At 58.6% G+C, this 16,215-nt stretch overlaps 6 protein-coding genes across 16 annotated transcripts in view; 5 read left to right on the forward strand and 1 right to left on the reverse strand.

The window, feature by feature from the left end:
* Positions 1-16,215, reverse strand: part of UBAP2 (ubiquitin associated protein 2) — a 136,228-nt gene that overhangs the window by 40,201 nt on the left and 79,812 nt on the right. The gene's annotated exons all lie outside the window — the stretch shown is intronic.
* LOC135407695 (interferon-like) lies at positions 2,053-2,931 on the forward strand. The gene has a single exon (XM_064642956.1). It carries the CDS (start codon positions 2,208-2,210, stop codon positions 2,820-2,822), a length of 615 nt encoding a protein of 204 aa, XP_064499026.1. The 5' UTR covers positions 2,053-2,207; the 3' UTR covers positions 2,823-2,931.
* Positions 5,183-6,061, forward strand: LOC135407696 (interferon-like). The gene has a single exon (XM_064642957.1). The coding sequence runs from the start codon at positions 5,338-5,340 to the stop codon at positions 5,950-5,952; it is 615 nt and encodes a 204-aa protein (XP_064499027.1). The 5' UTR covers positions 5,183-5,337; the 3' UTR covers positions 5,953-6,061.
* LOC135407697 (interferon-like) lies at positions 8,313-9,191 on the forward strand. Its single transcript, XM_064642958.1, has one exon. The coding sequence runs from the start codon at positions 8,468-8,470 to the stop codon at positions 9,080-9,082; it is 615 nt and encodes a 204-aa protein (XP_064499028.1). The 5' UTR covers positions 8,313-8,467; the 3' UTR covers positions 9,083-9,191.
* Positions 11,443-12,321, forward strand: LOC135407698 (interferon-like). Its single transcript, XM_064642959.1, has one exon. It carries the CDS (start codon positions 11,598-11,600, stop codon positions 12,210-12,212), a length of 615 nt encoding a protein of 204 aa, XP_064499029.1. The 5' UTR covers positions 11,443-11,597; the 3' UTR covers positions 12,213-12,321.
* On the forward strand, positions 14,579-15,348 carry LOC135407246 (interferon-like). The gene has a single exon (XM_064642136.1). It carries the CDS (start codon positions 14,734-14,736, stop codon positions 15,346-15,348), a length of 615 nt encoding a protein of 204 aa, XP_064498206.1. The 5' UTR covers positions 14,579-14,733.

The raw sequence follows: 16,215 nt of genomic DNA on the forward strand, positions 1-16,215 counted from the left end.
TGCCAAACGGCCTTCTCACCGCTCTTCTCCCTCATGCCTCCACAAGGAGCATCTGACAGCAACCTCTTTCCAAAGACACTCACAGGGGCTTGACAACACCACACAAGGCACAAAATCACACATGCACCAAGGCTGCAAAGCACTGATGCAGCTCAGCTGCTCCAGCCACTCTCCTCCACCCCACCATGCTCAGCATTCTCTTCAGACGGATCCCCAGTATCTTCTCCACACAGCGACACATCCACAGCACCACAACAAAGCCCGCCTCCACAGCTCACTCAACTGCACATGGCACACCACTCCTCACTGCTCTCCACGGACACAAGGAGCCCTTCCCCACAACTCTTGCCTGGCCCAGCTGCCCGCTTCTGTAACCACCCAGGGCTCCATCCATCAATCCACGCCTCTCCAACTTAAGAGGCAACGATGCCCCCTGAGGGACACTGGAAAACCCTTTCCATTACTCCACGCACACATGGCCTCGGCCCCATCCAACAAACGCTGCCCTGGAGCATCACAGCCCCAACACCTCCTCCCTCTTCCTCAGCACAAGGGCCAGCACGCACCTCTCCTTCGTGCCACCCCAATCGCTCCTACAAGGACTTGTCAGTCACACATCCCAGGAACCTCCACCGTTCCCTCTGCCCTGCCTCTTCTCCCTCCAACCCATAGCAGGCCAATTGAAATCCCCCAGGAGAAAGAGGGCCTCAAGAGCCTGCGGCTGCTCCATCTGCCTACACTGGCCTAAACCCACACCAGCCTCCTGCTGGGCTGGCCTCCAGCAAAAAGCCCGCTGCAGCCACCAACCCTCACCCTGCCCTCCCTTCAAGCTTTACCCCACCAACTATCGCATGCCTCCTCAGCCTTGCCCACACACATTTCCAGGCCCTCCACATCCTCACTGACACCGACACCGACAACCCCTCCTCATCTCCAGAACCTCTCTTTCCAAAAACCGGTAAAACTTTCCACTCCAAGGCTCCAGACACAGCAACCACACCACCAGGCCTCCACCATGCCAACGACAGCACAGCCACACCGACATGTGCGTGTCTCTAGTTCCTCTCTTCCGCCTTTCTTTCCCGTACTACCTGAGTTTGGGTAAGCCATCGGAGCCTGCAGGATACACTTCTCTGCTCCAGGCTCAACACCACCAGCTCCCTCGGCCTTTTCACCCTTTCAACAAAACTCATCTCATCCCCTCACCATCAGCTTCTTAGCCCTACGCTGCACCTGCTCCACCAGCTCCACATCTCTCCTCTAAGAAGGACACCAAACTGGACACAGTACTCCAGCTGAGCCCTCTGGGGACACCACAGTGCTCCACGGGAGGGATCGGGACATTCTAAAACGCAACGCCCTTCCTCAGCGACTTTCTCCTTTCCCACTCCAGCCACCTCCAGCACAGAGGCAGACAAAAAGCAACCAAAACCTCACTCCCAGGACACACGTGGGGCACCACAGACGGGGATCAAAACGGCGGGAAAAGCAGCAGCAAAGCTGTTTCCTTCTTCCTCAAGCTTGCCTCCTGCCGTCTTTTCCCCTCCTCAACAACTTCACACGTGCCACCTCGGCCACCGCCATTCGCAAACACAGCCAGGGCTCCAGCACCAACACCCAGAGAAAACTCTTCCCCTTCCTTCCTCCACGCCCTCACTGCACAGGGGGATCCCCAAGCTCCAACCACTGACATCACTGCACATCCCTGCCCAACGCGAAAGGAAAACAGTGGCGAACAGGAAAACAAAGGAGAACCACAAAGGGAAAGGAAAACCAACCACAGCCACCACAAGGCCACTGCAGACGGAAAAAACTCCCCATGCACAACACGGGCCCCGCAGCTGCCCTGCAGCTGACAGGGAACCCCAAACGCCCCTCCACGACACAGCTCCCCCCAAAGCCTCTCCCCCAGGGCTTTCGCATCCTCCCATCACCCGCTACACACAACCTCCCCCACCACACCACCAACACTGCCCTCCACAACCACCGCCACCACAACAAACCACTTCCCACAGACCAACACACCCACCAGCCCCAGCTGGAAACCACGGACGGAAACTCGCCGCAATCAGAAAGCGACAAACGGAAACACAACGCCACACATAAAGCCGCACGCCCGCCACCAGCCCAAGCACACCGACCACCAACAACAACCAGCCTCACCGGCCTCCGCACCACCACCACCCAACAGCACCCACAGCCACACCATGGCTGCGCTCACCACCCCACAGCACCGCCTGGGCCACGCCGCCCCGACCCTTCTGCTCCTGCTCACCGCTCTCACCGCCGCCCTCGCCTGCCAACACCTCTGGATCCACCACGACACCTTCCCTTGGGAACAACTCCAGCTCCTCGACCACATGGCTCCCAACTCAACGCACACCTGTCAACTCCAGAACCCGCCCTTCTTCCCCGACACCCTCCGACGCAACAACCTCAACCCGCAACAAGCCGTCGCCGCCGCCCTACGCATCCTACAGCACCTCTTCCACACCCTCAGCGCCAACGGTACCTCCCAGCACTGGCACACCCAGACACGACACCGCCTCCTCAACCAACTCCAGCACCACATCCACCGCCTCGAGCAATGCCGCCCCGACAACGCACGCCTCTTCAAAGGACCCCGCAACCCCCTCACCGCCATCAACAAGTACTTCAAGGACATCCACCTCTTCCTCCACGCCCACAACCACACCGCCTGCGCCTGGGACCACGTCCGCCTCGAAGCTCGCGCCTCTTTCCAACACCTCCACAACCTCACACGCACCATCCGACGACACCCCAAACACACACACACCCCCACCACCACAACACCCCTCTGACACCCACCACACGCACCCACCTCTCCCCTCCCGCCTCCCCTCGCCCCACACAACACACACCGCTCACACAACCCACCCACACCCTCCAACCCCTCACCCTCTCTTTAGACAACCTCCCCTACTTATTTGCACAAAGACTTTGATCCCTTTATTTATTGAATTATTTATCTATTTATTCACTTCTTGACGACACAACAAATAAAGACCTCTTACAAAACCCTTCCCAGTGCCTCTTGTCTCAGCAGCACGGCAACCGCCCCGCGGCATGGGGGGAAGTCACCTCCACTCAACACCTACACCGAGCCCTCAGCCAAACGGCCTTCTCACCGCTCTTCTCCCTCATGCCACCACAAGGACCATCTGACAGCAACCTCTTTCCAAAGACACTCACAGGGGCTTGACAACACCACACAAGCACAAAATCACACATGCACCAAGGCTGCAAAGCACTGATGCAGCTCAGCTGCTCCAGCCACTCTCCTCCACCCCACCATGCTCAGCATTCTCTTCAGACGGATCCCCAGTATCTTCTCCACACAGCGACACTCCACAGCACCACAACAAAGCCGCCTCCACAGCTCACTCAACTGCACATGGCACACCACTCCTCACTGCTCTCCACGGACACAAGGAGCCCTTCCCCACAACTCTTTGCCTGGCCCAGCTGCCCGCTTCTGTAACCACCCAGGGCTCCATCCATCCAATCCACGCCTCTCCAACTTAAGAGGCAACGATGCCCTGAGGGACACTGGAAAACCCTTTCCATTACTCCACGCACACCATGGCCTCGGCCCCATCCAACAACGCTGCCCTGGAGCATCACAGGCCCCAACACCTCCTCCCTCTTCCTCAGCACAAGGGCCAGCACGGCACCTCTCCTTCGTGCCACCCCAATCGCTCCTACAAGGACCTTGTCAGTCACACATCCCAGGAACCTCCACCGTTCCCTCTGCCCTGCCCTCTTCTCCCTCCAACCCATAGCAGGCCAATTGAAATCCCCCAGGAGAAAGAGGCCTCAAGAGCCTGCGGCTGCTCCCATCTGCCTACACTGGCCTAAACCCACACCAGCCTCCTGCTGGGCTGGCCTCCAGCAAAAAGCCCTGCAGCCACCAAACCCTCACCCTGCCCTCCCTTCAAGCTTTACCCACCAACTATCGCATGCCTCCTCAGCCTTGCCCACACACATTTCCAGGCCCTCCACATCCTCACTGACACCGACACCGACAACCCCTCCTCATCTCCAGAACCTCTCTTTCCAAAAACCGGTAAAACTTTCCACTCCAAGGCTCCAGACACAGCAACCACACCACCAGGCCTCCACCATGCCAACGACAGCACAGCCACACCGACATGTGCGTGTCTCTAGTTCCTCTCTTCCGCCTTTCTTTCCCGTACTACCTGAGTTTGGGTAAAGCCATCGGAGCCTGCAGGATACACTTCTCTGCTCCAGGCTCAACACCACCAGCTCCCTCGGCCTTTCACCCTTTCAACAAAACTCATCTCATCCCCTCACCATCAGCTTCTTAGCCCTACGCTGCACCTGCTCCACCAGCTCCACATCTCTCCTCTAAGAAGGACACCAAACTGGACACAGTACTCCAGCTGAGCCCTCTGGGGACACCACAGTGCTCCACGGGAGGGATCGGGACATTCTAAAACGCAACGCCCTTCCTCAGCGACTTTCTCCTTTCCCACTCCAGCCACCTCCAGCACAGAGGCAGACAAAAAGCAACCAAAACCTCACTCCCAGGACACACGTGGGGCACCACAGACGGGGATCAAAACGGCCGGGAAAAGCAGCAGCAAAGCTGTTTCCTTCTTCCTCAAGCTTGCCTCCTGCCGTCTTTTCCCCTCCTCAACAACTTCACACGTGCCACCTCGGCCACCGCCATTCGCAAACACAGCCAGGGCTCCAGCACCAACACCCAGAGAAAACTCTTCCCCTTCCTTCCTCCACGCCCTCACTGCACAGGGGGATCCCCAAGCTCCAACCACTGACATCACTGCACATCCCTGCCCAACGCGAAAGGAAAACAGTGGCGAACAGGAAAACAAAGGAGAACCACAAAGGGAAAGGAAAACCAACCACAGCCACCACAAGGCCACTGCAGACGGAAAAAACTCCCCATGCACAACACGGGCCCCGCAGCTGCCCTGCAGCTGACAGGGAACCCCAAACGCCCCTCCACGACACAGCTCCCCCCAAAGCCTCTCCCCCAGGGCTTTCGCATCCTCCCATCACCCGCTACACACAACCTCCCCCACCACACCACCAACACTGCCCTCCACAACCACCGCCACCACAACAAACCACTTCCCACAGACCAACACACCCACCAGCCCCAGCTGGAAACCACGGACGGAAACTCGCCGCAATCAGAAAGCGACAAACGGAAACACAACGCCACACATAAAGCCGCACGCCCGCCACCAGCCCAAGCACACCGACCACCAACAACAACCAGCCTCACCGGCCTCCGCACCACCACCACCCAACAGCACCCACAGCCACACCATGGCTGCGCTCACCACCCCACAGCACCGCCTGGGCCACGCCGCCCCGACCCTTCTGCTCCTGCTCACCGCTCTCACCGCCGCCCTCGCCTGCCAACACCTCTGGATCCACCACGACACCTTCCCTTGGGAACAACTCCAGCTCCTCGACCACATGGCTCCCAACTCAACGCACACCTGTCAACTCCAGAACCCGCCCTTCTTCCCCGACACCCTCCGACGCAACAACCTCAACCCGCAACAAGCCGTCGCCGCCGCCCTACGCATCCTACAGCACCTCTTCCACACCCTCAGCGCCAACGGTACCTCCCAGCACTGGCACACCCAGACACGACACCGCCTCCTCAACCAACTCCAGCACCACATCCACCGCCTCGAGCAATGCCGCCCCGACAACGCACGCCTCTTCAAAGGACCCCGCAACCCCCTCACCGCCATCAACAAGTACTTCAAGGACATCCACCTCTTCCTCCACGCCCACAACCACACCGCCTGCGCCTGGGACCACGTCCGCCTCGAAGCTCGCGCCTCTTTCCAACACCTCCACAACCTCACACGCACCATCCGACGACACCCCAAACACACACACACCCCCACCACCACAACACCCCTCTGACACCCACCACACGCACCCACCTCTCCCCTCCCGCCTCCCCTCGCCCCACACAACACACACCGCTCACACAACCCACCCACACCCTCCAACCCCTCACCCTCTCTTTAGACAACCTCCCCTACTTATTTGCACAAAGACTTTGATCCCTTTATTTATTGAATTATTTATCTATTTATTCACTTCTTGACGACACAACAAATAAAGACCTCTTACAAAACCCTTCCCAGTGCCTCTTGTCTCAGCAGCACGGCAACCGCCCCGCGGCATGGGGGGAAGTCACCTCCACTCAACACCTACACCGAGCCCTCAGCCAAACGGCCTTCTCACCGCTCTTCTCCCTCATGCCTCCACAAGGAGCATCTGACAGCAACCTCTTTCCAAAGACACTCACAGGGGCTTGACAACACCACACAAGCACAAAATCACACATGCACCAAGGCTGCAAAGCACTGATGCAGCTCAGCTGCTCCAGCCACTCTCCTCCACCCCACCATGCTCAGCATTCTCTTCAGACGGATCCCCAGTATCTTCTCCACACAGCGACACTCCACAGCACCACAACAAAGCCGCCTCCACAGCTCACTCAACTGCACATGGCACACCACTCCTCACTGCTCTCCACGGACACAAGGAGCCCTTCCCCACAACTCTTTGCCTGGCCCAGCTGCCCGCTTCTGTAACCACCCAGGGCTCCATCCATCCAATCCACGCCTCTCCAACTTAAGAGGCAACGATGCCCTGAGGGACACTGGAAAACCCTTTCCATTACTCCACGCACACCATGGCCTTGGCCCCATCCAACAACGCTGCCCTGGAGCATCACAGGCCCCAACACCTCCTCCCTCTTCCTCAGCACAAGGGCCAGCACGGCACCTCTCCTTCGTGCCACCCCAATCGCTCCTACAAGGACCTTGTCAGTCACACATCCCAGGAACCTCCACCGTTCCCTCTGCCCTGCCCTCTTCTCCCTCCAACCCATAGCAGGCCAATTGAAATCCCCCAGGAGAAAGAGGCCTCAAGAGCCTGCGGCTGCTCCCATCTGCCTACACTGGCCTAAACCCACACCAGCCTCCTGCTGGGCTGGCCTCCAGCAAAAAGCCCTGCAGCCACCAAACCCTCACCCTGCCCTCCCTTCAAGCTTTACCCACCAACTATCGCATGCCTCCTCAGCCTTGCCCACACACATTTCCAGGCCCTCCACATCCTCACTGACACCGACACCGACAACCCCTCCTCATCTCCAGAACCTCTCTTTCCAAAAACCGGTAAAACTTTCCACTCCAAGGCTCCAGACACAGCAACCACACCACCAGGCCTCCACCATGCCAACGACAGCACAGCCACACCGACATGTGCGTGTCTCTAGTTCCTCTCTTCCGCCTTTCTTTCCCGTACTACCTGAGTTTGGGTAAAGCCATCGGAGCCTGCAGGATACACTTCTCTGCTCCAGGCTCAACACCACCAGCTCCCTCGGCCTTTCACCCTTTCAACAAAACTCATCTCATCCCCTCACCATCAGCTTCTTAGCCCTACGCTGCACCTGCTCCACCAGCTCCACATCTCTCCTCTAAGAAGGACACCAAACTGGACACAGTACTCCAGCTGAGCCCTCTGGGGACACCACAGTGCTCCACGGGAGGGATCGGGACATTCTAAAACGCAACGCCCTTCCTCAGCGACTTTCTCCTTTCCCACTCCAGCCACCTCCAGCACAGAGGCAGACAAAAAGCAACCAAAACCTCACTCCCAGGACACACGTGGGGCACCACAGACGGGGATCAAAACGGCCGGGAAAAGCAGCAGCAAAGCTGTTTCCTTCTTCCTCAAGCTTGCCTCCTGCCGTCTTTTCCCCTCCTCAACAACTTCACACGTGCCACCTCGGCCACCGCCATTCGCAAACACAGCCAGGGCTCCAGCACCAACACCCAGAGAAAACTCTTCCCCTTCCTTCCTCCACGCCCTCACTGCACAGGGGGATCCCCAAGCTCCAACCACTGACATCACTGCACATCCCTGCCCAACGCGAAAGGAAAACAGTGGCGAACAGGAAAACAAAGGAGAACCACAAAGGGAAAGGAAAACCAACCACAGCCACCACAAGGCCACTGCAGACGGAAAAAACTCCCCATGCACAACACGGGCCCCGCAGCTGCCCTGCAGCTGACAGGGAACCCCAAACGCCCCTCCCCGACACAGCTCACCCCAAAGCCTCTCCCCCAGGGCTTTCGCATCCTCCCATCACCCGCTACACACAACCTCCCCCACCACACCACCAACACTGCCCTCCACAACCACCGCCACCACAACAAACCACTTCCCACAGACCAACACACCCACCAGCCCCAGCTGGAAACCACGGACGGAAACTCGCCGCAATCAGAAAGCGACAAACGGAAACACAACGCCACACATAAAGCCGCACGCCCGCCACCAGCCCAAGCACACCGACCACCAACAACAACCAGCCTCACCGGCCTCCGCACCACCACCACCCAACAGCACCCACAGCCACACCATGGCTGCGCTCACCACCCCACAGCACCGCCTGGGCCACGCCGCCCCGACCCTTCTGCTCCTGCTCACCGCTCTCACCGCCGCCCTCGCCTGCCAACACCTCTGGATCCACCACGACACCTTCCCTTGGGAACAACTCCAGCTCCTCGACCACATGGCTCCCAACTCAACGCACACCTGTCAACTCCAGAACCCGCCCTTCTTCCCCGACACCCTCCGACGCAACAACCTCAACCCGCAACAAGCCGTCGCCGCCGCCCTACGCATCCTACAGCACCTCTTCCACACCCTCAGCGCCAACGGTACCTCCCAGCACTGGCACACCCAGACACGACACCGCCTCCTCAACCAACTCCAGCACCACATCCACCGCCTCGAGCAATGCCGCCCCGACAACGCACGCCTCTTCAAAGGACCCCGCAACCCCCTCACCGCCATCAACAAGTACTTCAAGGACATCCACCTCTTCCTCCACGCCCACAACCACACCGCCTGCGCCTGGGACCACGTCCGCCTCGAAGCTCGCGCCTCTTTCCAACACCTCCACAACCTCACACGCACCATCCGACGACACCCCAAACACACACACACCCCCACCACCACAACACCCCTCTGACACCCACCACACGCACCCACCTCTCCCCTCCCGCCTCCCCTCGCCCCACACAACACACACCGCTCACACAACCCACCCACACCCTCCAACCCCTCACCCTCTCTTTAGACAACCTCCCCTACTTATTTGCACAAAGACTTTGATCCCTTTATTTATTGAATTATTTATCTATTTATTCACTTCTTGACGACACAACAAATAAAGACCTCTTACAAAACCCTTCCCAGTGCCTCTTGTCTCAGCAGCACGGCAACCGCCCCGCGGCATGGGGGGAAGTCACCTCCACTCAACACCTACACCGAGCCCTCAGCCAAACGGCCTTCTCACCGCTCTTCTCCCTCATGCCTCCACAAGGAGCATCTGACAGCAACCTCTTTCCAAAGACACTCACAGGGGCTTGACAACACCACACAAGCACAAAATCACACATGCACCAAGGCTGCAAAGCACTGATGCAGCTCAGCTGCTCCAGCCACTCTCCTCCACCCCACCATGCTCAGCATTCTCTTCAGACGGATCCCCAGTATCTTCTCCACACAGCGACACTCCACAGCACCACAACAAAGCCGCCTCCACAGCTCACTCAACTGCACATGGCCCACCACTCCTCACTGCTCTCCACGGACACAAGGAGCCCTTCCCCACAACTCTTTGCCTGGCCCAGCTGCCCACTTCTGTAACCACCCAGGGCTCCATCCATCCAATCCACGCCTCTCCAACTTAAGAGGCAACGATGCCCTGAGGGACACTGGAAAACCCTTTCCATTACTCCACGCACACCATGGCCTTGGCCCCATCCAACAACGCTGCCCTGGAGCATCACAGGCCCCAACACCTCCTCCCTCTTCCTCAGCACAAGGGCCAGCACGGCACCTCTCCTTCGTGCCACCCCAATCGCTCCTACAAGGACCTTGTCAGTCACACATCCCAGGAACCTCCACCGTTCCCTCTGCCCTGCCCTCTTCTCCCTCCAACCCATAGCAGGCCAATTGAAATCCCCCAGGAGAAAGAGGCCTCAAGAGCCTGCGGCTGCTCCCATCTGCCTACACTGGCCTAAACCCACACCAGCCTCCTGCTGGGCTGGCCTCCAGCAAAAAGCCCTGCAGCCACCAAACCCTCACCCTGCCCTCCCTTCAAGCTTTACCCACCAACTATCGCATGCCTCCTCAGCCTTGCCCACACACATTTCCAGGCCCTCCACATCCTCACTGACACCGACACCGACAACCCCTCCTCATCTCCAGAACCTCTCTTTCCAAAAACCGGTAAAACTTTCCACTCCAAGGCTCCAGACACAGCAACCACACCACCAGGCCTCCACCATGCCAACGACAGCACAGCCACACCGACATGTGCGTGTCTCTAGTTCCTCTCTTCCGCCTTTCTTTCCCGTACTACCTGAGTTTGGGTAAAGCCATCGGAGCCTGCAGGATACACTTCTCTGCTCCAGGCTCAACACCACCAGCTCCCTCGGCCTTTCACCCTTTCAACAAAACTCATCTCATCCCCTCACCATCAGCTTCTTAGCCCTACGCTGCACCTGCTCCACCAGCTCCACATCTCTCCTCTAAGAAGGACACCAAACTGGACACAGTACTCCAGCTGAGCCCTCTGGGGACACCACAGTGCTCCACGGGAGGGATCGGGACATTCTAAAACGCAACGCCCTTCCTCAGCGACTTTCTCCTTTCCCACTCCAGCCACCTCCAGCACAGAGGCAGACAAAAAGCAACCAAAACCTCACTCCCAGGACACACGTGGGGCACCACAGACGGGGATCAAAACGGCCGGGAAAAGCAGCAGCAAAGCTGTTTCCTTCTTCCTCAAGCTTGCCTCCTGCCGTCTTTTCCCCTCCTCAACAACTTCACACGTGCCACCTCGGCCACCGCCATTCGCAAACACAGCCAGGGCTCCAGCACCAACACCCAGAGAAAACTCTTCCCCTTCCTTCCTCCACGCCCTCACTGCACAGGGGGATCCCCAAGCTCCAACCACTGACATCACTGCACATCCCTGCCCAACGCGAAAGGAAAACAGTGGCGAACAGGAAAACAAAGGAGAACCACAAAGGGAAAGGAAAACCAACCACAGCCACCACAAGGCCACTGCAGACGGAAAAAACTCCCCATGCACAACACGGGCCCCGCAGCTGCCCTGCAGCTGACAGGGAACCCCAAACGCCCCTCCACGACACAGCTCCCCCCAAAGCCTCTCCCCCAGGGCTTTCGCATCCTCCCATCACCCGCTACACACAACCTCCCCCACCACACCACCAACACTGCCCTCCACAACCACCGCCACCACAACAAACCACTTCCCACAGACCAACACACCCACCAGCCCCAGCTGGAAACCACGGACGGAAACTCGCCGCAATCAGAAAGCGACAAACGGAAACACAACGCCACACATAAAGCCGCACGCCCGCCACCAGCCCAAGCACACCGACCACCAACAACAACCAGCCTCACCGGCCTCCGCACCACCACCACCCAACAGCACCCACAGCCACACCATGGCTGCGCTCACCACCCCACAGCACCGCCTGGGCCACGCCGCCCCGACCCTTCTGCTCCTGCTCACCGCTCTCACCGCCGCCCTCGCCTGCCAACACCTCTGGATCCACCACGACACCTTCCCTTGGGAACAACTCCAGCTCCTCGACCACATGGCTCCCAACTCAACGCACACCTGTCAACTCCAGAACCCGCCCTTCTTCCCCGACACCCTCCGACGCAACAACCTCAACCCGCAACAAGCCGTCGCCGCCGCCCTACGCATCCTACAGCACCTCTTCCACACCCTCAGCGCCAACGGCACCTCCCAGCACTGGCACACCCAGACACGACACCGCCTCCTCAACCAACTCCAGCACCACATCCACCGCCTCGAGCAATGCCGCCCCGACAACGCACGCCTCTTCAAAGGACCCCGCAACCCCCTCACCGCCATCAACAAGTACTTCAAGGACATCCACCTCTTCCTCCACGCCCACAACCACACCGCCTGCGCCTGGGACCACGTCCGCCTCGAAGCTCGCGCCTCTTTCCAACACCTCCACAACCTCACACGCACCATCCGACGACACCCCAAACACACACACACCCCCACCACCACAACACCCCTCTGACACCCACCACACGCACCCACCTCTCCCCTCCCGCCTCCCCTCGCCCCACACAACACACACCGCTCACACAACCCACCCACACCCTCCAACCCCTCACCCTCTCTTTAGACAACCTCCCCTACTTATTTGCACAAAGACTTTGATCCCTTTATTTATTGAATTATTTATCTATTTATTCACTTCTTGACGACACAACAAATAAAGACCTCTTACAAAACCCTTCCCAGTGCCTCTTGTCTCAGCAGCACAGCAACCGCCCCGCGGCAGGGGGGGAAGTCACCTCCACTCAACACCTACACCGAGCCCTCAGCCAAACGGCCTTCTCACCGCTCTTCTCCCTCATGCCTCCACAAGGAGCATCTGACAGCAACCTCTTTCCAAAGACACTCACAGGGGCTTGACAACACCACACAAGCACAAAATCACACATGCACCAAGGCTGCAAAGCACTGATGCAGCTCAGCTGCTCCAGCCACTCTCCTCCACCCCACCATGCTCAGCATTCTCTTCAGACGGATCCCCAGTATCTTCTCCACACAGCGACACTCCACAGCACCACAACAAAGCCGCCTCCACAGCTCACTCAACTGCACATGGCACACCACTCCTCACTGCTCTCCACGGACACAAGGAGCCCTTCCCCACAACTCTTTGCCTGGCCCAGCTGCCCGCTTCTGTAACCACCCAGGGCTCCATCCATCCAATCCACGCCTCTCCAACTTAAGAGGCAACGATGCCCTGAGGGACGCTGGAAAACCCTTTCCATTACTCCACGCACACCATGGCCTTGGCCCCATCCAACAACGCTGCCCTGGAGCATCACAGGCCCCAACACCTCCTCCCTCTTCCTCAGCACAAGGGCCAGCACGGCACCTCTCCTTCGTGCCACCCCAATCGCTCCTACAAGGACCTTGTCAGTCACACATCCCAGGAACCTCCACCGTTCCCTCTGCCCTGCCCTCTTCTCCCTCCAACCCATAGCAGGCCAATTGAAATCCCCCAGGAGAAAGAGGCCTCAAGAGCCTGCGGCTGCTCCCATCTGCCTACACTGGCCTAAACCCACACCAGCCTCCTGCTGGGCTGGCCTCCAGCAAAAAGCCCTGCAGCCACCAAACCCTCACCCTGCCCTCCCTTCAAGCTTTACCCACCAACTATCGCATGCCTCCTCAGCCTTGCCCACACACATTTCCAGGCCCTCCACATCCTCACTGACACCGACACCGACACCGACAACCCCTCCTCATCTCCAGAACCTCTCTTTCCAAAAACCGGTAAAACTTTCCACTCCAAGGCTCCAGACACAGCAACCACACCACCAGGCCTCCACCATGCCAACGACAGCACAGCCACACCGACATGTGCGTGTCTCTAGTTCCTCTCTTCCGCCTTTCTTTCCCGTACTACCTGAGTTTGGGTAAAGCCATCGGAGCCTGCAGGATACACTTCTCTGCTCCAGGCTCAACACCACCAGCTCCCTCGGCCTTTCACCCTTTCAACAAAACTCATCTCATCCCCTCACCATCAGCTTCTTAGCCCTACGCTGCACCTGCTCCACCAGCTCCACATCTCTCCTCTAAGAAGGACACCAAACTGGACACAGTACTCCAGCTGAGCCCTCTGGGGACACCACAGTGCTCCACGGGAGGGATCTGGACATTCTAAAACGCAACGCCCTTCCTCAGCGACTTTCTCCTTTCCCACTCCAGCCACCTCCAGCACAGAGGCAGACAAAAAACAACCAAAACCTCACTCCCAGGACACACGTGGGGCACCACAGACGGGGATCAAAACTGCCGGGAAAAGCAGCAGCAAAGCTGTTTCCTTCTTCCTCAAGCTTGCCTCCTGCCGTCTTTTCCCCTCCTCAACAACTTCACACGTGCCACCTTGGCCACCGCCATTCGCAAACACAGCCAGGGCTCCAGCACCAACACCCAGAGAAAACTCTTCCCCTTCCTTCCTCCACGCCCTCACTGCACAGGGGGATCCCCAAGCTCCAACCACTGACATCACTGCACATCCCTGCCCAACGCGAAAGGAAAACAGTGGCGAACAGGAAAACAAAGGAGAACCACAAAGGGAAAGGAAAACCAACCACAGCCACCACAAGGCCACTGCAGACGGAAAAAACTCCCCATGCACAACACGGGCCCCGCAGCTGCCCTGCAGCTGACAGGGAACCCCAAACGCCCCTCCCCGACACAGCTCACCCCAAAGCCTCTCCCCCAGGGCTTTCGCATCCTCCCATCACCCGCTACACACAACCTCCCCCACCACACCACCAACACTGCCCTCCACAACCACCGCCACCACAACAAACCACTTCCCACAGACCAACACACCCACCAGCCCCAGCTGGAAACCACGGACGGAAACTCGCCGCAATCAGAAAGCGACAAACGGAAACACAACGCCACACATAAAGCCGCACGCCCGCCACCAGCCCAAGCACACCGACCACCAACAACAACCAGCCTCACCGGCCTCCGCACCACCACCACCCAACAGCACCCACAGCCACACCATGGCTGCGCTCACCACCCCACAGCACCGCCTGGGCCACGCCGCCCCGACCCTTCTGCTCCTGCTCACCGCTCTCACCGCCGCCCTCGCCTGCCAACACCTCTGGATCCACCACGACACCTTCCCTTGGGAACAACTCCAGCTCCTCGACCACATGGCTCCCAACTCAACGCACACCTGTCAACTCCAGAACCCGCCCTTCTTCCCCGACACCCTCCGACGCAACAACCTCAACCCGCAACAAGCCGTCGCCGCCGCCCTACGCATCCTACAGCACCTCTTCCACACCCTCAGCGCCAACAGCACCTCCCAGCACTGGCACACCCAGACACGACACCGCCTCCTCAACCAACTCCAGCACCACATCCACCGCCTCGAGCAATGCCGCCCTGACAACGCACGCCTCTTCAAAGGACCCCGCAACCCCCTCACCGCCATCAACAAGTACTTCAAGGACATCCACCTCTTCCTCCACGCCCACAACCACACCGCCTGCGCCTGGGACCACGTCCGCCTCGAAGCTCGCGCCTCTTTCCAACACCTCCACAACCTCACACGCACCATCCGACGACACCCCAAACACACACACACCCCCCCCACCACAACACCCCTCTGACACCCACCACACGCACCCACCTCTCCCCTCCCGCCTCCCCTCGCCCCACACAACACACACCGCTCACACAACCCACCCACACCCTCCAACCCCTCACCCTCTCTTTAGACAACCTCCCCTACTTATTTGCACAAAGACTTTGATCCCTTTATTTATTGAATTATTTATCTATTTATTCACTTCTTGACGACACAACAAATAAAGACCTCTTACAAAACCCTTCCCAGTGCCTCTTGTCTCAGCAGCACAGCAACCGCCCCGCGGCATGGGGGGAAGTCACCTCCACTCAACACCTACACCGAGCCCTCAGCCAAACGGCCTTCTCACCGCTCTTCTCCCTCATGCCTCCACAAGGAGCATCTGACAGCAACCTCTTTCCAAAGACACTCACAGGGGCTTGACAACACCACACAAGCACAAAATCACACATGCACCAAGGCTGCAAAGCACTGATGCAGCTCAGCTGCTCCAGCCACTCTCCTCCACCCCACCATGCTCAGCATTCTCTTCAGACGGATCCCCAGTATCTTCTCCACACAGCGACACTCCACAGCACCACAACAAAGCCGCCTCCACAGCTCACTCAACTGCACATGGCACACCACTCCTCACTGCTCTCCACGGACACAAGGAGCCCTTCCCCACAACTCTTTGCCTGGCCCAGCTGCCCGCTTCTGTAACCACCCAGGGCTCCATCCATCCAATCCACGCCTCTCCAACTTAAGAGGCAACGATGCCCTGAGGGACGCTGGAAAACCCTTTCCATTACTCCACGCACACCATGGCCTTGGCCCCATCCAACAACGCTGCCCTGGAGCATCACAGGCCCCAACACCTCCTCCCTCTTCCTCAGCACAAGGGCCAGCA

This window comes from Pseudopipra pipra, chromosome Z (assembly GCF_036250125.1).
Source record: "Pseudopipra pipra isolate bDixPip1 chromosome Z, bDixPip1.hap1, whole genome shotgun sequence".
In the NCBI taxonomy this organism is placed as follows: Eukaryota; Metazoa; Chordata; class Aves; order Passeriformes; family Pipridae; genus Pseudopipra; species Pseudopipra pipra.

Bases quoted from the DNA above. Each gene is read 5' to 3' on its own strand.
- LOC135407695 (XM_064642956.1), top strand. From the start codon at position 2,208: ATGGCTGCGCTCACCACCCCACAGCACCGCCTGGGCCACGCCGCCCCG.
- LOC135407696 (XM_064642957.1), top strand. From the start codon at position 5,338: ATGGCTGCGCTCACCACCCCACAGCACCGCCTGGGCCACGCCGCCCCG.
- LOC135407697 (XM_064642958.1), top strand. From the start codon at position 8,468: ATGGCTGCGCTCACCACCCCACAGCACCGCCTGGGCCACGCCGCCCCG.
- LOC135407698 (XM_064642959.1), top strand. From the start codon at position 11,598: ATGGCTGCGCTCACCACCCCACAGCACCGCCTGGGCCACGCCGCCCCG.
- LOC135407246 (XM_064642136.1), top strand. From the start codon at position 14,734: ATGGCTGCGCTCACCACCCCACAGCACCGCCTGGGCCACGCCGCCCCG.